Source organism: Cryptomeria japonica, chromosome 8, assembly GCF_030272615.1.
Source record: "Cryptomeria japonica chromosome 8, Sugi_1.0, whole genome shotgun sequence".
NCBI lineage: Eukaryota > Viridiplantae > Streptophyta > Pinopsida > Cupressales > Cupressaceae > Cryptomeria > Cryptomeria japonica.
Genome location: NC_081412.1, coordinates 74,464,531 through 74,488,583, shown reverse-complemented (window position 1 = coordinate 74,488,583; position 24,053 = coordinate 74,464,531). Strand labels below are relative to the sequence as shown.

The 24,053-nt window shown below is 32.9% G+C and overlaps 2 protein-coding genes across 2 annotated transcripts; both read left to right on the top strand.

Annotated features, from left to right (window-relative positions):
- The first annotated feature begins 6,058 nt into the window (after positions 1–6,058).
- LOC131046392 (protein VACUOLELESS GAMETOPHYTES) lies at positions 6,059–7,015 on the top strand. Its single transcript, XM_057980132.2, has one exon. The coding sequence runs from the start codon at positions 6,059–6,061 to the stop codon at positions 7,013–7,015; it is 957 nt and encodes a 318-aa protein (XP_057836115.2).
- A 5,997-nt stretch (positions 7,016–13,012) lies between these two features.
- On the top strand, positions 13,013–13,759 carry LOC131857527 (uncharacterized). The gene has a single exon (XM_059210190.1). The coding sequence runs from the start codon at positions 13,013–13,015 to the stop codon at positions 13,757–13,759; it is 747 nt and encodes a 248-aa protein (XP_059066173.1).
- The last annotated feature ends 10,294 nt before the right edge of the window (positions 13,760–24,053 follow it).

The window sequence follows — 24,053 nt, the reverse complement described above, 5'->3', positions numbered from 1 at the left end:
TAGGTTTAGGTTTATCTTGGCTAGTATGAGCATCTATTACAGTAAATAAGTGCTTAAGTTGGTTGGTTTGAGAATCAAGATCTATGGAATTAGAATTTGGTTCTACAAGAGTTGGTTGAATGAGAAGGTAATGGGTTGGTGAAAATTTGCATTTTTTTGCTAGGAGGAGTTGTGGCTTTATTCCCTTTATCATTTACAATAGACACTTATATGATATTCGAGTCAATGAGGTGTTGTATTTTATGTTGGATATGCATGCATCACTTAGTATCATGTTGAAGAGTATGATGAAACTAATGAAAATCCCTCGAGTCAAACAAAGGAGGTTAGTGTTGATAAGTGTCTACAAGATGGATGGAAGGAACCTTAATTAATTTATTATTTAGTGATTAGAGCATTATGGAATACAAGGATTTAGAGAATTGGGAAAAAATGTCAATTCTTTGATCTAGATGAAAATTGGATTGTAGTAAGAGGTGTTGCATCCACAACTTGTGTTTATATATTATTAGAAGAATGAGAATTTATGTTAATAAAAAAATTACTTTATTTCTTAAAATATTGATAAGGTGGAGGAGCAACCTTAGACGAACCAATTGTAGCCAACAAGCAATAAATCTCATATTGACTAACCAGTTATTTATTATCACAAAGATTTGTGGACAAATGTGTAAATGAAATAAATTTAATGAATATGATTGTCCCTGAATTTGTAACCGTAGGTTTCTAATAAAAACTTTCTATACATTAGCATCTAGAAGAGAGTGTGAAATTTGCAAATAAAGGGTTTGATATATTCCTATAAAATGAGTCATTTCTTTTGCAAGAAGAACATATTCAAGAATGCAATTTCTGCATAATGTGGTAAATCAAACACATGAGTGTTAGGGCTACCTTTTCCATTTTATTAATGAAAACTTGGTGTCTCAATGTTTTTTGGTATATAAGCATTTAGACATGTGTATGATAGTGGACTATGAGTACAATATGATGGATGGTTTGGTTGATATTCACTTTGGTTTATGTTGGCTAATTGTTGTTGTAATGAAGACATTTTTTGTAATAGTTGGTTTATGACAAATTTAGAGGGTGAATTTGTTTGTGAACGAGTGAATATGAAGATGGAGTGTAGCTAATAGTAGGTGGTGGAACATTATGGTTGGTAAGAGGAGGAGGGTATTGGATAAAGTTATGTTGTGACACTAAAGGGTTAACATATTAGGAAACAAAAGGGAGCATACAGGAAGGTGGGATAGAAGTGTTGAACACACCACAAGAGTGAGAGGGGGTTGAATTAGTCCATACCTTTAAACTCTTTACTTATTATCAATTAAAAATTTAAACCACATTTAGCTAATTATTGTAATTATGAAACATTAAAGGACAAAGCACAATATACACATCAAAGCCATATTTACGTGGAAAACACTAAATAGGAAAAAACAATGATGAGGATCACAACAATATGAATAATTGAATACAAAGTTTAGGAAAAATTCCAAGGAGCTCATTTCCCCTGAAAGGACTTCTAAGACTAAGGTTCACAACCTTTTGGTAAGATACAAGAGTGCACAAACTACAACAATGGAACGTGGTGCACCTTCTTTTGGTAGGAGCAAAGGATCAAATTAACTCAAATGAGTAAGATCTCCTGATCATGAAATTGTCCTTGAGCCACTATGTCAAGCGACCAATGTCATCGCCAGCACATTTGAGTTCAAACTTTATCTTAATGCTCTTCATAACTATCTTTCACGCTTCTGCTATACCAAATCTGCTTGCACAACATTCAAATCTACTTCACATCCTAAAGCAATGAGTCGCATCCTACAAGTTCCTTATATCTTATCCTAGGGTAGTGCACCTCAAACTACAAGCCCTTTCAAGAGAAGTAAGATTCCTTAGGAGTGTGCCTTAAAGAAATATTGTAATCTTGTTCATATATTGTGAGTTAAGTCTGATTGTGTTTTTTCTCTTCTTGGGTTTTTCACATAGATCTAGTGTTCTTTTGTGCATGGTGATCATTGTTTTATCCTTCATTGCTTCTAATCAAATTAAGGATTAATTGAATATGAAGTTGTGATTAAAAAGTTTAGGTAATTATTCAAGACTGACTCACCCACCTTCTCAATCTTGGGGTGTGTTTAACACCTTCCTCATCACACCTTATATTTATAAGGAAGGTTTACGTAAATTATTTTACATCTCAATACAATTCACATTACTAATGAAATAGTTTATTGCTTCTCTCATTTGTGAAGGTTATATTGCAAGTTGTTGATCCCATCTTTTGGAGTTTTACTCCAACATCTTCTAGGTAGGTTCATGCCAATACAAAAAAAGGTTTTCTATGATTGGCTTTTCAAAACTTGGGTAGGATTCTATAAAAAATATATGAATTTGGTGTGATCATTATTTCCTTTATTAAATACATTAGATGTTTTATTAAAAAGGGCCCTACAATTATGAAACTCTAACATAATACAAGATTATGCTGTTAAAATGATTATTTCATCACCTTAGCAAGACCAACATAGTGAATGGAATTTCCTCTTATTAACCTATTTAAAGTGATTTTTACAAGATTAGAATGTTGACAAAAACCTCACTCCCCTATTGCATAATCTTCTTAATCCATAATACCTACTCATACAATATTGATTAGACTAACTTCATTGCTCGTGATACTATAAAATGTATGTGTCACATTTTTGTTATTTGAAATACCCTAGTATGCACATGCACATGATAACATATTACTTTAGATATTAATCCCCTAGGTATTGCAATGGATGTAATTTGGAGGAATGTCATGAGGGGGAAATGTAGAGAAATGACAACCACTATGTAGGGGTGCTTTAGAATAAGTATAGGCAGCGACATAGGGATAAATAGTGATAATGGACAAAGTAATGATAGAGCATGGATCAATAGCGAAGAAACGAGAGGAGGTAGATGTGCTACTCATAATAGTTGAAGTAATTTTAGAGCTAAAATAAAGTATAAAATATTTAATCCAAAATAATTATTGATGATCACATTGTTAAAATCATACTAGCTAAACATGTTATATTTTCAGCTTAAAATGTATTTTAACAATGACTCTTAAACACTTAAAATAAAACAAATATTAATGAAAGGATGACACAAGCCTATCAAGATATATTATAGTACTATAAAAATAATATAGAGTTAGAAACTTGAAATAGTGAACGTACAAACTATAGAATTCAAAACCATTGGAATGTGTACAATTAGAGGGGTTCACCAAAAAATATAAGGGCATTTTTATTTTTCTAAAATTGGTCTTGGTTAATCCAACAAGATGCATACACACAAGAATAAAATAACTTCCATTAATAATTGGCAATCATGGGAGTCATACATGAACAATTGGTTTTATTTTTTCAAAATAAATGTAAGCAATATTGACATGTAATTCCAATATTGGATGGTTGAAAGAAAATTAGTGTGTCTCACTTTTTAACCTTACTTACCATGAAAATTAACATTTTTTTAGTATTAATACATTATGTAAATTATACTAAACAAATATCAATAATTTAAAGATGATTTAAAAAATTGTGATTTGTTCCATTTTCCCTATAAATTTAATTTATATTTTTTCAAAAATATCATTTTTTTGTTAATGTTCATAAATTTTAAAATATTTTCCTATTATTTAATAATGAGAAATATTTTTACCTTAATTCCCAATTTTTACTATAAGAAAAACCATTCCAAGATTTCTTGGAATAAAAGCATTTAGCTCCAATATTTAGTTTTATAACTTTTTATTGAATATTTTTATTTTATTATTTAAATTGATACTAATAAAAAATAGACTTGTAAATTTTAGTATATTGCATTTCTTATTGTCTATTTATCAAATTGATTTTTCTAGTTGAAACAAGACATTGATGTGGAATGTAATGCAATTTTAAATAATTTTTATGTAGTTTATTCTTAGTGTCCTACATAGAGATATTTTTGCAACATGGACATACCTTGCTTATTAAATAAATAAATATAATACTAAAAAAACTCATTATATACTATGCATTTTAGAAAGTAGACTTCAAGGAAACATTACATGCAAAGTCTTATCTTTGGGTGGTTTTGTTTGACCTCACACATGGATGATGTGAATTTAACTATCTTGAATTCAAAAAATATGATATATGAATAGTTGAAGAAAATGTTGACACATGTTTAGGTTTAATTAAAGCATCTTAGTTTGAAATCTATTAGATCACACCCTTAATCTTCTTAATATATTAAATGAAAGCATAATGCAATAGATCAAGATCCCTTGCTTGTTTGATTGGTTGAAATAGTCAATCAAGTAGGTAGGAGAACTTTATTAGTTTCACTTCTATCTACAAGTGTACAAATTGAAGATGTTTCATTTGATTTACTAATAAAAGTGACAAAAAATACTCCCCCACTTTTACAAACAAAAAGCGTTTGATTTTAGATGTGTTTTATTTCAGCATTTTATTATTTTAGTCCAAAAGTGAGACTCACTTATGTGCTTCCACCATGATGAATAAGAGCGCAAATAATGTCGTAGTCAAACCTAATGTTCTCAAGACTAAATAGATCCTCTCTATTTATGTTTCATCTTAAATTTTATACCAACTTGTACCTCAAATTACTTCAATTTTGTAGATGTGGATTCAATCTCCTTGTTTTCTACTTTGTATAATTCGTTATTTTTTGTTCTACTCTTTATCTTACAACAATGCTTAAAAAATATAACTCTATAATTCTGTCAGAATCAAAGACAACAACCAATCATATAGATATCCTAAATGATGATATCAAAATAGATTTTTTTTATACCTCCATCAAAATAGTCTTCTAATAATTGATCTTTTAATTTTTCTCATTTAGCCTAGGATGAGAATCAATATGAGAGAATGATAAATTGAGAAAGACAATCCATGCATAACGTGTAGTAGACTTCGAACGGAACAAGTCTTCACATTAAATGCTTGGAAACTTCGAACTCCTTTAAGTCATCCTCATTTTGCACCTTAGCCGTGTATGGAAGAGTCTTGATACAGCAATACCATTAATTCTTGGGAAGGACAGGGGGTCTACCACTTCTTTCCTCGAAAAACAAAGCTCTCACGGTCACTCAACAAGCTTGCTACTACTAATCTCTGAAAAAACCTATGTTCTTTCATGGATGCTACCAAGAACCCTACAAAAACATTGAACTTTTCAAAACAATGATGAGACCAAATCTCACACGTAAATAATCAGTGGTTCCCGGTCCTACACGTTATTGACAAAGAACTATAACTAACAGTAAATGTTCATGAAAATTTCGTGAACCCAAATAAAAAAATCTCGGGTGAGACTTCTTGAGATAGTTGAGTACAACCCAGGCGACTTTTTAATGGCGGGATAATAGGTCAATCCACATTATTGCAAATGACTTAGGTAACAAAATAATGAAGTTTTATGTAAAAAATTGTCTTTCTATGGAGGGAGGTTCAATAAATGTGAGATGTCTTAAAAAGGTGTCTAGCTATAAATGAGATATGTGATAAACTATATGAAAATATGGTGTAAAAGAAGAAAGGTGAAGGTTATGAGAATGAGTCCAACTTCACACAAAATTGATCTTTTTAACAATATTGTTTTGACTTGAAGAAGAGATTCCTTTAACAATTGATATTAAAATTCGAAGCAGTGAATACTTGACTAGTCAGAATATTATAATAAAGAAGATTACAAAACACTTTCAAACTATGATTCATTTTTATATACCATGAATAACAAATAAACAATGAGAGTTATAGTCAGACTTCAATGGAATGGAACGCGTCTTCACCTTTACCTGTTGGGAAATTTCAAAAGAGCTTCATGGATGCTACCAAGAACCACGATGGAAGCGAATCTTGCACCTAACAAATTACAGGGTTCCCAATTCTACACGGAGAACTATAACTATCATTCAATGTTCATGAAAATTTCGAGGACCCAAATTAAAAAAATCTCTGGTGAGACTGCTTGAGATAGGTGAGTCCAAACTAGGAGACTTTTAATGGGGGAATTCGACTATGCAAGTCTAAGACAGTTTCATCATTTCTTCCATTCTGGTCATATCCTGGAGCTTAATACATTCCGAGGGCCAGAGGCAATTGAGAAGTACTGTAGAGGGTGCGTGAAACCCATTGGGGAAGGTTTGGCCTACCATTGTCAGCCGGCCTGCAATTTTCTCCTTCACTTGACCTGCTCACAAATCCCTCACCAAATCACTGATCATCCCGCTTGTAGTCACGTTCTCCATCTGCTACCTCAACCCAGGAATTATGCACCCTCACTTTGTAGATGCAATGCTTGTTGGCAACCCATTACCCATGGCTTCTCCTTCCACTGCTCCATTTGCCGCCTAGATCTGCACCCATCATGTGCAAATCTGCCCAGGAGAATTAAAGACCGAAATCATCCGCACAATAGTTTGGATCTCTGCTTCATTCCTCCCTATCCGAGCAAAGCCTTTAGGTGCAATGTCTGCTTGCAAGAAGACCAACGTTCATGGAATTATCACTGTTCTGAGTGCGACTACGATGCGCATGTGAACTGCACACAAATACCTTTGCTCAGAGAATCACTGCTGAATGAAACTTCTGAAGCAATAAACCGGGCATATGTAGATTATACTGCAAGCTCAGGCCCCCGTCATTTGGAGAGACGTTTCAGTGAGCCTCCCAGATTGTTTTCTTTTCCTCGCCCATCTTCGCTGCACAGCTCGTCGTCATTTCAGATGCAGCAGCAGCAGTATCAACCCTTCCAAAATCCATATAACACAATGGGTAATATGTTTGTGAGGCCAACCATCACAGCCATTATGCAGACTCTACTGGGAAGTGTAGTTCAAAGTTTAATGAATCCAGGTGGGGTTGGAGGAGGAGACGGATGGGGTGGTTTTGGGGGACTCAATAGCTCTGGAAATTTGTCTGATATTGCGGAATCTATGTTTAACTTTGGATTCTTCTAAATTAGTATTGTGAAGGGGAAAATGCCAAGTATAACTATTAATCGGTTCTCACCAATTATGTTGTTGTGGCCTATGATTTAGGGTTTGTTCATTATCAAGTTATCACTAGTCTACTTATGATGGACACCGTGTCCTGCAAAATGTGATGATTGTAGTTTCTGAATGGAGTGAAAATAAGTGAATGTTTTGTTTGCGAATTGCATCATCATCTATTCCTTAGCTTTAAATGAGTTTTGATTTGCATAAAGAATTAAGTGTGATGTTAAACATTCAGATTTTGTCTGCTATTTGGAATATCTTATAACATGTAAGATGGGAGTTATTTATCATAGATTATTATGATGTGTAAGATATGTAAGAGGAGATGATATTGGAATCTTGACTAGCATATGACAAGAAGCATCTTTGGATAAGTTGAATAAATCAAAATGAGGTGTCCAAATTAGGGAGTTATACAAGATATATTCTATGACACGATATGACAGCTGTAAGAACATATTCTGAAAATGGTCTTGAAGACCATGACTAATTTAGGCCAAATATGCTGCTTATTTTTGTCTCTTTTTCTTTTATGGTTTTCAAAAACCATTCTTAGTTTGTGGTTTGATATTTTTCTATTTATTTGTGTTTGGAGATGAAGTGGGAGATATGAGTTATATGGTTGATTTGTCTATTAGGTGGATTTCATTGTGCGATGAATAAATTCTATAAAATTTAAATTTTCCCTAAAATAATATATCATCCTTTTTTACAAACAAGGTGAATAAATGAAAGCATTACATAATTGAATACATAATGCAATATACTTTTTGTTACATCAACTAGATATAATTCTCCCATCAATTATTACAACATATACATCATTGTTTGACATTTTAGAATTGTTGGCCATATGAAGGAATTGATTATGTGTTGCATCGATGTTTTGTCATTGATGTCAACACTAGTTGTTATGGTTGTTTACCGGCTTCTAGTAGAAGGATTGGATTGGGAAGATAATCAATTGATTGTCACTGGTATGATCTGGATGATGGAATAAGTTTGTATGGATGGTTCATATGCTTCTGAAGTATGTTTCAGTCAATTGGTATCGATTTAATGGTCAGATGCTATCTTATGTTCTAGTAAACCTGCTTTATAGGTCCGATAAGGGTTTCACTTGTAGATCTTTATTGAAGATCTTTGATGTAATGCATAAGTGGTGTTGGTGTAGCTTCTAGAAGGGATTCGGGATGCTGATGGTGATTATGTTCGTGCCTCAACTGATTGGTGTCATTTCTTTGGTGTGTGTGGATCTAATTTAGGTCCGGTGCTATCTAGGTTATGGATCGGTTTTCATGTAACATGTTGGTGGATCCTCTAATGCGCTTTTGGGATGCTTTATTGATTGGATGATATTTGTTTGGCCTTAGGTTGACATATTTTATGGTTTTATTTCAGGATTATGTAACGGATCTATTGAATTATCATTTGGGTGGTCGACCTAATTGGTTAGGTCCTAGGTTGGTATAAATATATGTAAGATCTCATTGTAGATAAATAGGCAAGGAGAAAATATTGTAATAATAATTTGTGCATAGGATTTGGTCGATCATAGGTAATCGAGTTGGTTTTATGTAAGAGATTTTAGACCTCCAGTATTGAGCTTAACCGGAACTGTAATCTGGCATGTTTGATACTATCACAGGTAGTTCTTCTTTTTGAATTGTTGTCCAAATATTTTGAGGTAGTTGGCCTCTTATGTAGTCAATGAGATTCCATTGTGATGAGCAGTGCACTCTAGGTAGTGTGCCTTGCTGCATGTGCAGGGCCTTATTGTATTCATATACTTTTTGCAGAAGTATCATCCGACTATGGGTAGTGTTTCCCACCATGTTTCACCCCCCCCCCCCTCTCAGTTGTTCACCGAGTATCCTAACAAGAAGAGTAGTACATATTACAAATGTCACAATAATGATGTAAAGTATAATTTAATGCAATAACCAATTCTTGTCCTTGATAATATCAACTACAATTAGCAATAATGTATTTCCAAGTGAAATCAAGTAATTGTCTCAAATAAACCAAGTCTTCAGTAATCTCAACTACAAGAAGGAGAGGATCAACCAAACTAATATATATTAATATTATAAATTAGAATACTATACTACTTATAATAAATTTTTATGGTTTATTAGTAAATTAAAATGATATGTATATATAGTTTTATAAAAATATAACAAGTCAATCTATACCATCCAATATATTTTTAAGTTGTCATATACGATTCAAAAGTAAGTGGATTCCTCTTTCGACTGACCAACCAAAATTACAAAACTAAGTGGATTCCTCTTTCGATTGACCAACCAAAATTACATTTTGATAGTGCGTCTAAATACTACATCATCCAAGATGATAATGACCAACTTGTTTATACAACCTCAAAGAAACATAAACATAGATTTAAGATAGGATGAAAACATGCAACACTTCTAGATCTATAAGTGTGATGTCATTATGATGTGAAAAGTGTCTAAATGGAAAGGGATTGAACGATAATTGTAAATATAATGTGTAAATAAAAATGTTCCATATGAAAAGATTAAAATTTTGATACAACTTTGACCATTTCTTGACTTCATATCCACATTAACAACTAATCATGTATATAAGAAATGAATCAAGTTGCAAAATACCTAGCAAATCATGTCATAGCAACATATGATGAAAATATTCTAAGCAGTTCTTTAGAGTTGTGGAAGGCATTGGATTCCTTTGAACACTTATAATGACTAAGCCTATCATAATTCCATAATCTTTTGCACATAGATCTAGAGGTGAAATTATCACACCACCCTATATTGGCTACCCAGGTTAGTGATTAATGATATGAATATAAGATTTAAAGCACAAAAAATTTTAGATCCAACATGTGTAAATTAGTCAAAAATAAATGGGGATAAACTTCAAAAGGATGAAAAATCTTTGAATAATTCACCCAACACCCACACCTTGTCGTTTTGAGCTCAATTTCTTAGAGACAAAGGAGCATAGTCTCTTGACTACATTTATGATCACTTGCAATAGTTTTGGACACCTTTACACTAGGGTACCCAAAACCCTAGTCTAGCACATTTCACTACCAAATCTTTGTAATAGATAAGGTGTACTATTTTTTTATTCTTTTGTATATTTTTATTTTCTATCAAATTCAATAATTTTTGGTACTAATAACCTAGATCATATACGCATAATTAATAATCTCATTTCTCTGGCAACAAAGGGATAGAATCCAAATGCCTATCTTTCTTTTTAAGACTATAGTTAGGCTTATTTGTTTTCCAATTTCACAAAAGGATTTTTGAGATCATTAGGTTACATTTACCCATAGGAATCTCAAGACCCTTTTTTTTAAGAATAATTCTTAATATTTCGATTAATATTATAACATTGTTCAATATTTTATTATAGTAATATTAATATAATATTATATTTTTCATCGCAACTGCTACTAGCATACTCATATTAAAAAATAATGTATATAAAATACACTAGAGATAAAACTCTAAAGGCCCCATTTTCATAAATTTCTAAGATGCAATATGTGCCTTAGCAAGGATATTTCTCAATGCATTTTATATATTATTATTCAATATATGTATGCTAGTTGGATGATAGCTCAATCTACACTACTGGGTAACAAAATAATGAAGTTCATGTAGAGAATAACTATCTGAATGTGTAGGATGCGTAAAAAAAGTGTTTAGATATAGATGAGATAAGATAAAATGCATGAGAATGTGGTATAAATGGGGAAAGGTGAAGACTATGAGAATGAGTCCAACTTCACATAAAATTAGTCTCATAAAATAGTAGTCAAAATAAATACAAAACTAAATAAAAATTGATATTATAAATATACAAATTTCACCTTTACAATGATTTATTTTAAAATACTTAAAAAATAATTATTAATAAAATTCAATAGTTTTTTAATAAAATATATACTTTCCTACATCATTGACTCAAGGAAGAGATTACTCTAATAATTGATATAAAACAGTGAAGGACCAAATGTTCTTAAAAAACGAGTTTCATGGATGCCACCAAGAACCTTACAAGACCGTTGAACTTTTCTAGACAACGATGGAAGCGAATCTTACGCCTAAATAATTAGGAAGTTCCCAATTTTATACGTAGAGTTATAATGGAGGAATTCCACTTTGCAAGTGCAAGATAGATTCAGCATTTCAGTCTATTCTCAAATAGTGGAGCTCACTACATTGTGACGACTAGAGGCAATTGAGAACTATTGTATAAGTTCTGTATAAGATTTGTAACTTGTTTTTAAGTAATTCTCATATGTATGGGATGGTAGGAGTAGTTATGGAACGATTTCATATATTGTAATTATTATAATTAATTAATCATTACATAAGTTTAGTGAATTAATTATTTCATATGTATGGGATGCAAAAGAATTATCTTTAATTTAATATATTGTAATTATTTTAATTAACTAAGAATTGCATCTTGTGTTATGTCGAAGATGTGTGGAAGGTCAATTAGGAAAAAAAATGGTCAATATTTTTTGCATAAATTTGGTCAATTATACTCAATAAACTATCAAGAATTTAACAACAATCTATAAACTAATGATTCATGTCATTTTCATCTAAAAAATTTACTATTTTTCTATTATTTTTCAAGATTTTACCATAATTCATAACTTTTAGTACAAGTAAAATCTTTCCAAGATTTTTTTTTAGACTATTGAAATTGGGTAGTGTGTATGGTAAACATTTTTTAATGTGATTGGTGACACTAGCACAATATGCCCTCCAATACTATAGTGATGGGGTGAGACTAGATCTCATAACCTCTTGCTTGCATCGGTTGATTTTAGGCAATCAAGCTAGGGCCCCTATCCCCTCTCCAACTTATCTTGGAATCAAATCATTAAATCCAATATTTAGTGTTCAAATAGTATTACCACTTTCCATTAAATATTTTAGTATTATTGATATTTTAATTTATACATAGAAACTTAGACGTGTGTTTTATCATATTGCACTTCTCATTTCCTATTTATTGAACTGAATTTCTTTTTGTTAAAATAAAGACATTGATATCTAATGTAATAATATATATTTTTTAAATGACTTAGTATGTTCTTTACCTAGTGTTTTGAACTCTTATAAAATAAAAAAATTATATATAATATTTAAAAACATATTATGCTTTATTCCTTTTATAAAGTTAATTTCAATAGATATGTGCATTTGAAATGTTATCTCTAGGTGGTTTTGTTTGACCCCATATGCATGACATGAAATTAAACTTTTAGAATTAGAAAAATAGATATATGAATAAGAGAAGAAAATATAGGCACATACATAGGTCTAATAAATCACCTTAGATTGAATTCTATTTGGTAAAGCCTTTATTAGATCAAAATAATGTTTGATCAAATTCTTAATCTCCTAAATACATTAAATAAAAGCATAATGTGATAGATCAAGATTTCCTACTTGCTAATATTTGCATGGTATGTTGGTTAACTTGTCTGTAAAAGTGATAGGAATGGCACTCTCTTTTATAGACAAAAGCATTTCATTTTATATGTGATTTATTTTGGTCCTATAGTGGGACTCGTTTATGTGTTTTCAACTTGATAAATAAGAATGAAAATAATGTGGCAATTGAACTTAATGTTCTCAATTCTAAAAGTATATCATCACTATATATGCTTCATCTTAATTTCTTTATCAAATATGTGTCTTTATTTAGTTCAATTTTGTAGATTTGAAATTTATCACCTTGTTCTCTATTTTGCATGGTTCATTATTCTGTGTTCTACTCCTAGGATTGACAATATTTAAGAATAATTTTAGAGTGCTAATGGGTCACTAGAGTAGACATTCTCATACACCAATACTTTAATATATCAACTTTACAGTTAAGGATCAAAGACAACAATCAATCATATAGATGTCCTAGATAATGATGTTGAAGTGAATGTTGTTTTTTTATGCACCAATCAAAGTTCTCCATCTGCTACCTGAACCCTGGAATTATGCACCCTCGCTTTGTAGATGCAATGCATGTTGGCAACCCATTACCCAAGGCTTCTCCTTCCACTGCTCCATTTGCCGCCTAGATCTGCACCCATCATGTGCAAATCTGCCCAGGAAAATTAAAGACCGAAATCATCCGCACAATAGTTTGGATCTCTGTTTCATTCCTCCCTATCCGAGCAAAGCCTTTACCTGCAATGTCTGTTTGCAAGAAAACCAACGTTCATGGAATTATCACTGTTCTGAGTGCGACTACAATGCCCATGTGAACTGCACACAAATACCTTTGCTCAGAGAATCCCTGCTGAATGAAACTTCTCAAGCTGTAACTCGGGCATATGTAGATTACACTGCAAGCTCAGGCCCCCGTCATTTGGAGAGAAGTTTCAGTGAGCCTCCCAGATTGTTTTCTTTTCCTCGCCCATCTTCGCTGCACAGCTGGTCGTCTTCTCAGATGCAGCAGCAGCAGTATCAACCCTTCCAAAATCCATATAACACAATGGGTAATATGTTTGTGAGGCCAACCATCACAGCCATTATGCATACTCTACTGGGAAGTGTAGTTCAAAGTTTTATGAATCCAGGTGGGGGTGGAGGAGGAGATGGATGGGGTGGTTTTGGGGGACTGAATAGCTCCGGAAATTTGTCTGATATTGCGGAATCTATATTTAATTTTCGATTCTTTTAAATCACATACATTAAGTTTTGATTTTTAGGCTTGAAAGTGTTAAACATTCACAGTTGACTGAAACTCTATAGGCTTAATATATTGCTTAGTGTGTGATTTAAGGCTGGCTCTCTAAGTGTGCTACATGTCGACGGTATTGTGAAAGGAAAATGGCCGAGTATAACTATTAATCGGTTCTCACAAATTATGTTGTTGTGGCCTATAATTTAGTGTTTGTTCCCTATCAAGTTCTCACTAGTCTACTTAAGGTTGTAATGTTTTTAGTTTCTGAATGGAGTGAAAATAAATTAATGTTTTGTTTGAGAATTGCAGCTGTCATCTATTCCTTAGCTTTAAATGAGTTTTGATTTGCATAAAGAAATAAATGTGAAGTTAAACATTCAGATTTTAATTTTAGTTTTTTAAATTGTATTATGTAATATTTTTTATCATCAATGTTTTGGATCATACTTCATGATCTATCATTAGAATGAAAAAAGAGTTAGAGAGTAGAAATGAGAGGGTAGCTGTAGATTGGGGAGTATAAATAGAGGCAGAGGAGAGGACTGGAGGGTTTAAAAGAAAGGGAAGGAGAAGAATCAAAAATAAAAAAACACTTAATAACTTAAAACAAGAAATCAAAAACAACTACAAGACTAGAAAACCAAAGAATCAAAAAACTATACAAGACTATGATAATTAATATAATAATAATAAGCAAAATCAACAACCAAGTAAATGTAAAACTAAAACTTAAATAATGCAATAAGTAAAAGAATGAAATTACCAAAAAAGAAAAATAAGAAACAAAAAATTAAATAAGAAAGGATTTAAGACAATAGTATGCATATTATATAGATAATTAATAAATACAAAAGCTACAAATAAATAAGTGAATAAACTTAATAAAATACAAAAAAAGGAAAAACAAAATGAAATACATGGGAAATCATAATACAACAATAATAAGGAAGTACAAAAGACAAATATAAAAGTTAACATCAAATACAAATAATAAAGCACAAAACCAATAAATAAACTATCCAAGATACAAAACCAAAATAAATGTAAGTGAGTAAAGCAATAAAATAATCAAAATACAAACAAAAAAACAAGCAAAAGTAAATGAAACAAAGAAAATAATAAACACACCAAAAAATACACAAAATACATAAAAGTAAAGGAACCCGAATTAATAAATAAGAAATAAGAAATAAAAATCACAATACTAAAAATAATGAATAATGAAATAAAAAATAAAAAATAATAAACAAAACAATAAGTACACAAAATACACAAAAGTAAAGGAACTCGAATTAATAAATAAGAAATAAAAATGGCAATACTAAAAATAACGAATATTGAAATAAAAAATGCAAAATGATGTAATGATCAAAGTTAGAAATAAAATTAAGCGCAAAAAACACCAAGTGGAAATTAATTGATTAAATTAAATTTAACTAACCAAGGACAAATAAATAACCACAAATAGATATGAAAATAAACAAACACAAATAAATAATTTAATAAATGAATATAGATGAACAAGAACAAATGTTATAGCTACATAAGATAGACGGTCGTGAAACTATGACCTTGCAGTAAGTGATCCATCTTAAGCCTATTTGATTTCATAAATTTTAAATTTTGATTGATTTGTTTGCATTTTAGAGTCATTTAAAGTGGTGTGCCTCAGTTTATCATGCAGGCTAAGACCAGTTATTCATACAATAAAATATCTTTTTAGTGGTTTGTCGTATGGGCATATAGGGTTTGTCCTCTGATGTGGGCGCACGTCTCATATGAAAGTGTTCTTGAGAGCCCGTTTTATCATGCGATGTATCATGTTTTATCGTATGGGGATAGTTTGTTGTGCTAGATGTAATCCTTATTCGTACGAGTTTCTTCCTATCTATGAAAACTCATATGAAAAAAAATAGGCATGTTTGAGGGTCAAAACATCAAATTTTGATTTTGCATTTTGTATATTTGGATTTGCAAGCATGTTTAGCATATTTTTAGCGCAATTTGGAGCACGTGTTGACAGTGTTTATGTTTGAATTTGAAGATTCGGTTGCCACAGGATGTCAAGATCCTTGATCTCCTCGTCTCCAAAGACTCTCTATAGAGTAGTTGTACCTCCCACCTCATGGTGATCATACTGCACTAACTCTCCAGTGATCGAGATGTGAAGAATCTTGTACACATCCTCTGGTTTCACTATCATCTCTCTAGTAGGTAAGTATAATGTGTTATGGTCACTATGCCGACTCTTAGCTAGTATGGTCAGTAAACTCTATTTGTCCTGTACTCAAGCATGAACAAAATGTGTGATAACCCAGAAGAATCAATGATGGCCCTATCAACATCTGTGAGGTCTCCTCTCATGGCAAATGTCTTTGGGTATCAATCTTGAGAAATCAATACACAAAGATCCTCTTGAAACAAGATATCAACAAAATGTCAGGTTCTTTATCAATCAATTGAATTCATCAACCACATTAGTTATCCTATCCGCTCACTTGAGATTTTAATCTATCTTTTTGAGTTATCTACCAAGTGTTGTTCATTCACCATGAAGTCACACAACCATCAAATTGTGAGTTTACATCATTGGTGCTCCTCAATCAAAACGTCAATCAAACTCACCCTATCAAGTGACGTTCATCAATCATGAGGTCACACAATCAATCTAAGCTATCAGATCATCATTTCTTTTTTTGTTTATCCATAGGTATTGCATATGTAACCACAACATATCCCTTTACAACACCACCACACAAAACTCCTAATCAAAGGGAACTATATACTTGGCTAAGGCAAGACAACGAATATACATGACTCTTATCGAGAGGGTAAAAGTCAATACCAAGGGGTGCAATATTAATCTAAAAGTTTAACTAGAATAAACACAAACTGTAATATAAAGTAATTATAACAACTAATAGAACAATCAAGGAAAGTATATCTCCTACTGCTATAACATCAACACTCCCTCTTAGCTAGGGAGGTATCTTTCCAATCCCTGTCATGGATTTTCTCAACATGACATCCACCATGGCTACTGCCATATGTGGAAAAGAACAAGTGCACAGGTCCCCATCATGGAGTCACTCAACATGATGTCATCATGGAGTCTCTCAACAGGACGTCCACCATGGCTAGTCCTAGAGGGTGGATAAACACAAGTACGAGAGAATCATCACACAGTCTCTCAACATGATGTCCACAATGGCTGCTCCCATTAGTAGAAAGAAATACATCATCATGGAGTCACTCAATATGATGTCCACCATGGCTACTCCCAGCGGGTGGAAAGAAACACATCTTCATATTAGAGATGAAAAAGGGATTTCACCTCAAATTTCTTCATCTCAGAGAAAAAATGCATTAACAAGGGCTTTCACCTCAAATTTCTCCATCTCAGAGAAAAATGCATTAACAAGGGCTTTTACCTCATGTTTCTCCGTGTCAGAGAAACATACGCTATAAGAAATCTTCATGATGATGTGACTCCCTCTGAACCTCCAAGTACTTGCATCAACCTCTTGTCCTCCTCATCCAATCTTGCCTCTCTTGGTTTGTCTGACTCCCTCTGAATCTCCAAGTACTTATACCAACCTTCAGACCTCCTCATCCAAGGTTGCCTTTGTTAGTATCATATTTGCAGTGGCCTTGTAGTCCATGATAGTTGCAGCTGATACAAAGACATTCACAAAACTCGATTCCTTTTCATTGACCTTGTGCTTAGAACCAACAACAGAAGCTAATGCATCATTACTATCACTTGCATTTGAATCGGCTATATTCACAATTTCTCCTTTATTTGAATTGGAAATAGTCTTCAAATCCATTCTTGATAGGATACTATTTTGTCAATTTAAATTTCCATCCTTTGCAATTGTGACTTCTACACTCTCTTTTGTTATGATTTTCATTGTTTACAAGGGCACTAGATGTGACAATGACATCTATAGGGAACGACACCAATGGACTACCAATTATCACACCACAAGAAAGGAGTTTAATGAAGATCACTCATGAATTAATGACCCTGAACACAATAGAACAAAGCTAGCCATTTCACTAGCAAAATCATCAATGTTCACCAGTGATGAAGAAGCCAACATGATGTCAGAAAGAATAAAAAAATTGGAAAATATCATAGAGTGTAAAATCAATAACAACTAGAAACGACAAAAAACAAGATAATACTTTAATAGGATACATGATCACCATCAACAGATCTATGTGTATGCGACCCTCCAATAACTTGTACAGGTTTAGGCTAAATAGGAAATCCAATAGAGAATTCGCCACAAAGCACTATCGCCTCTTGTATAGATCTCCAATAGATGGAATTAAAGGACGATCATCAAACCACATAATTAATGAGCCTGAACACAATAGAACAGAGCTAGCCATTTCACTAGCAAAATCACCAATGTTCACCAGTGATGAAGAAGCCAACATGATGTCAGAAAGATTAGACAAATTGGAAAATATCATAGAGTGTAAAATCAATAACAACTTGAAATGACAAAGAAGAAGATAATACTTTAATAGGATACATGATCACCATCAATAGATCTATGTGTATGTGAGCCTCCAACAACTTCCATGGGTTTAGGCTAAATAGGAAAGCTAATAGAGAACTTGCCGCAAAGCACTATCACCTCTTGTATAGATCTCCAATAGATGGAATTGAAGGACGATCATCAAACAATATAATTGCAAGATATCACATGCCAATTATGTTTGATTCAATGATTGTCCCAAAGACACTAAGAGGGGGGGGGGGGTGAATCAGTGTCTAACTGGTTAGTATTATATTTGAAATTATTTATAACTTTGCAACCCAAATCAATGTACCAGTAAGAAAGAATTAATGCAGTAAACAAAAATAATAGAGACAACATAAATGCACACCATAACACAAGATATTATAACGAGGAAACCCACTGTGGGAAAAACCTCGATGGGATTTGTGACCCATAATATTTACTCACTGGCCAATATGAATAAATATTAGTTACAATATGGGCCTGCACATGCAGGAAGACCAACAACCTAGAGCTCACTTCTCAATAGAAGAGTCTCATTGAATAAAAAATGGATAATTAAATCGAATACAATGTACTGCTTAAAATAGCATATCTAATGCCTGGTTCAGTACCGGTTTAAGCTCAGCTAGATACCTTAACTTAAACCTTTCACTGTCCACTATATTACCTCATACAATAATCTCCTACTATACAAAATGACCTATGAGATCTCATACATATATGAGTCTTTATAATATATCAAGTTGGCTTACAAAAGATAATTATATTTACAATACAATTCATATAAACAAAACTTGTCTCATGTCGTTCTGAGTGCTGGTATACTTCATTGCCGATGTAATCTGGATGTCGGTGAATATGTCTGTCGATGTTGGTAGATGGTATCAGTGTGGGCCTTATTGCCGGTGAGTGTGTAGAGCCCTAATACCGGTTGGTTGCCATCAATGACAACATCAACCATTCTCATATGAGTGTAGAATGCCAACAATCTCCTCCTTTGGCATTGATGGCAACACTCATGAGAAAAATCCAAAATTGTTATCCCAAAAATGAAATCCAAAACGAAGTGTACTCTCCCTGAGTAAGTGATCTCCTCTGTGCATATATTTTTCTCTTCACTACTCCCCCTTTGACATCAATGATGTGAAAAAAAGAATCAAAGAGTACAAAATTTCTACCTCAAAGTCTGTAACTAGTTGGTTACAATCTGAAAGATATCTGCCAAAACTAAGTTCAAACTTTGCATAAACTTGTTACTATCGGAAAGAATTTTCTCAGTATGGTGGAACATACCGGTGAGATAGAGCATCTGCTGCTTTGGTGATCTTTCTCCAAGGATTGTTGCCTTAGTTAATTCAACCTACAGAGTAATAAGACTATCCAATCTTGGACCAAGTTTTCTCTTCAACTCTCAGGCCTTCATCCTTATTCTTGCCTTTTCTTTCTCAAAGTTATCCAATTTTTCTTTGAACACTATCATTTTTTGTTAAAAAACTGATGTAAGTTCCGAAGAACCTATCATATTGTTTGCTAATTCATCATTCTTTTTTTGTGTCTTTTTTATCTTCTCATCAATACCCTCTGTCAAATAGTGCGGCTTACAGGCTTCTCTATACAACTCCTTATACTCCAAAATTGTAGAATTGAGTACTGGTAACAGTGTATCTAAGTGCTATGTACAGTTTTTAATAGTGTTCACAAATAATTCACTCTTCTCTTTATCAACTCTCTCCTTAACTATTTATTCATTCACCTTATCAATAGTTATGACATTTTCAGCAATGAATTTGGACAATGTGTCTAGTTTACCTAATAAATTGTTAATGTGTTCTAACTTACATGTTTGTGCAATCATCCTCAAGATAGGTATTGAGTCATCAATAGCCTTAAATGCTAAGGCATTGCAGTCTGTTATCCTTTTGATAGAGTCCAAAAGAACGTTTGTCATATTAGTAGGTCTAAATTCACCTGTAGATGTGCTCGGTTCAGCAATATTTTTCCTCTCAATAGATACTTCTCCAATAACCTTCATTATCTCTTCCTTATTTCCATCAGTTGCTTCCTTTTTTACTTACATTTTCTTCTGGTGTCTCTGTCTATGTTTGTACCTTTTCTTTTGATGGTTTCTCATTGTTAGTGTCCTTATCCTCTACATGTTTTTCTGTCTTCGGTTCCTTATCTTGTGCTGGTATCTTAGTCTTCTGAGAGTCAATAGTGTGTGCCAGTATCTCAGAGACCTTACTGTTCTTGACGTCATATGCCTTAACTTCTGCAGTCTCCTTATCTACAACAATGTTAATATTCTGTTTATCAACATTCATAGAAAAAAGAATCTCAGAATCTGGGTTAGTATTATCAAGAATAACATCTTCAGTTCCCATATCTGATGGATTGACTGTATGTACTGGTGGGATATCCTAAGCTGGAGGTGGAAGATTATCTGTAATCTATATTGGAGGAACACCACCAACTTTTCCTTTACCCTTATCCTTATCCTTCTGATATACTTTAAAGGTTTTATCCATTTTCAGTTTGCTCCTTTCTTCTTTCTTTTGCGTTTTCACAAAAAAAATCCCATTTGTTCGCAGTCTCATCAACAATCTCCTTAACTCTCTGAGCCATTAGGTTCACTTGCTGGTGTCCACTGACAAAAACTGACTAGTTTACCTCAGAAGTTAATTCATCAATTTCCTCTTTTGAATTCACAGGATGTATTGCCAATAGTGCTTCAACTTTCAACATCTTATCAAGTTCCATTAATGATAGTCTTTTTGTTTCTAATCTCAAATACAAATCATTTGGGAAATCATCTACAACTTCAATCAAGAATTTCTTATAGATGTCTAAATGGAAAATAATGCTCTCTTCTAATGCTTCCTTGTCATAATCCTTAAGAAAGTTATACAATTTGTTTACATTAATCAAATTTCCTTCCCGTGTTATCTCATTCAATAGTTCTTCTAGGGTAGGGGTATCCGGTGTTTGTTTCTTCTTCGGTGTGAGCTTCCTCTTAGGTTCCCTAACTACTTGTTGCTTCTTCCTTAGTGTTTTGGTTCTCTTGGCAGAAGGAGAAGGTACTGGTGAGGGTTTTCTCTTCCTCCTTTTTACTCTCTTAAACTCGACTGCCTTTCCATTGTCGGTATCGGAAGAAGTGACAATCGGTGAAACATGAGCTTCCGGTTTCAATCCTTTTAGTTCACTGGCATATATACCACTTATGTTCATTAAATTTTCTTTAACCTCCTTCACCATCTTGGATCCATCTCCGATAAATTTCTCTCTTCTTTTTCTCTGTTTCCTCATAGAAACAACACTCTCAATGGTTTCATCATTTCCAAAAATTTCTTCAGATGGTTCTCTAGGTGCCTCAAGTAGTGTTTTTGCATATGTTTCAAGAATGTTTAGATCAACTTCATAACCCATTTCAGTAACCCAAATAGTTCTAGGGCTAACTGCTTCCATCCATGTCTCATCATGTTTGATTACAAAGCAAATTTGCTTGTCATACTTGTCTACTATGCTCTATGGTAACCTCTCTCTTGCCTTCATTTTGGTTGAAAAAGTTTTGAAATAATCTGTGATGATCTTGTCACTGTCAGTGCCCATACCGGTGAAAGCTTCCATAATATGTTTTCCTACTAGGATGTCATATCGAAAATCCTTATGACCAATGTCAGATATCTCTTTACTAAAGTAAAGCCTTAGACAAACAAGCAGATTGCCAAAATGAAAAGTTCCTTTCTTATCACCTTTAATTTTTTCAAGTTGTCAATCAATTCATCCTTAAGCCATTCACAAACATCAATTTTAGTGTTATTCTTTACCATCTCATATGCACTGTGAATACAAAGGCTAGAAACTGAATTCAATTTGTTTGCATGTGTTACTCTTTACCTAGGTACCATACTCACATATCTCACATTTTCATCTCTAACATCATTGACTCTAAGGTATCTCTTATCAGATGTAGCTCTGGTTAAGCTCATCAAACCCTTGAGAGGTATTTTGTTGGTTTTGTTAGGCCTACTACCGATTGAGGGTAAACCAATAACTACCTTAATTTCTTCCTTGGCTATTTTGCAAACTAAATCTAACCACATAAATTCTCCATGGACTCTGCTCAACAAAATACAGACTACTTCCTTTGGAAGTTCAAGAATGCTTAGAATTTCAAAAAAACCTAAGTCTTCAATAATATTATACTCTGGTTTAATTAGACCTTGCTCACCAGTAATAACATCACTAAACATTTTCTTCAAGTCCTCAGTCTCTAGGTCTTCTATGTTGCAGTGGATATATATTCTTGAGTCTTTGGCAAAAGCGATACCCTTCAAATTTTTTTGAAAAAACTCCAATAGAATCATCTTGTTTAGCAATTTCAGGGATAATCTTAAATACAAGTTTAGGGTGCTTGATGTTCTCTACCACAATAGGGTTTGGAATAAACTCAAGTGCAGAAGATGAAGATGCCATTTTGAAAGATAAATACTTCTTAACTTGAAATCCTTGAATGCCTAAAAAATCACTTTGCTGCTTCGCCTTTAGATTCCCCTTGCTCAATTTCGTGCTCTCTAAATGCTTGAATGCTTGGTGAGTCGAAATGAGGGTTTTCCGGTGTTATATAACTAAAAATTTCTTCAAAAACCACATTAAATGCTCATCGGTTAAGTGAAAACTTAACATATCTGCCGGTAAAGAAAAATTGTGTCTTCTTACCATCAACCGAGGGTAGAATGTATGATTTTCAACTTGCTGCAATACCCCCTAAGGATTATTCCTTAGTTGGATGAGGAATCTCCTACTAGTGGAGGGTTACTCTGTTCTACCGGTGTAGATATAGATTCATCAACTTTCTGATCTCCCTTCTTAATCCATTGTTTTGAAAATTCTTGCTTTATTTCATTTACCTATTCTTTTCCCTTCACACTAGATCCTTTATTGTTCACCAAAATAGTCTTTCTTCTACAAAATTTTGCAATATGTCTAATATTGTTACATGGATAATGAGTTACATTATTCCTTTAAATAGCCTTTCCATATCCTTAATTGGTTTGTGATCTACATTCATTAGATAAATGTCCTTGAATCTACCACAAACATAGCATTTCACATTCATTCTGCAATTTTCTAAATTATGACCAACTTTGTTGCATTTGGAACATTGATCAATGGGTAAGTTTGTATTCTGATTATTTCTAAATCTGCACTGATTTTCTCTATGACCAAATTTATAGCAATTGAAACATTTCCCATTAAATTTATAAGCATTAGGTTGTCTTACTAGTTTACTGTGATTTTGATTATTTACAGTCCTGAAACTTTCTCCATGTTTAAATCCAAGTCCAAGTGTATCCCCATCAGGTTTATGTCTTTTCAGCATGTTATCAAGTCTTTCTAAAAAATTTTTGAATTTGTCTTTGTGTTTATTTGTAGTGATCAACTCATTCTCCAGTTGGCCAATTTGTCTCATAAGCTCCTCTTTATCATGTTGCGTGTGAGTTAGATTTGTCTTTAGCACATCATTTTCATGAAAAAGTCTCAAATATTCATTTGCTCCATCATTAAGTCTCCTAGTCAAGTCTTCTTCATTCTTCTTTCTATCTTCAAGATCCTTACATAGCCTCATGGTTAAGTCTTGCATTTCATTCCTCATGTTAGTGTTCTCTTGTCTCAACTTGTCTACAATATCACTAAGAGTTTCCTTTTCATCATCATGTTTCTACATTTGCTCATGAAGTTCTTTCCTCTTA

Excerpts from the sequence above, each read along its gene's own strand:
- LOC131046392 (XM_057980132.2), top strand. The coding sequence starts at position 6,059 with ATGGGGGAATTCGACTATGCAAGTCTAAGACAGTTTCATCATTTCTTC.
- LOC131857527 (XM_059210190.1), top strand. The coding sequence starts at position 13,013 with ATGTTGTTTTTTTATGCACCAATCAAAGTTCTCCATCTGCTACCTGAA.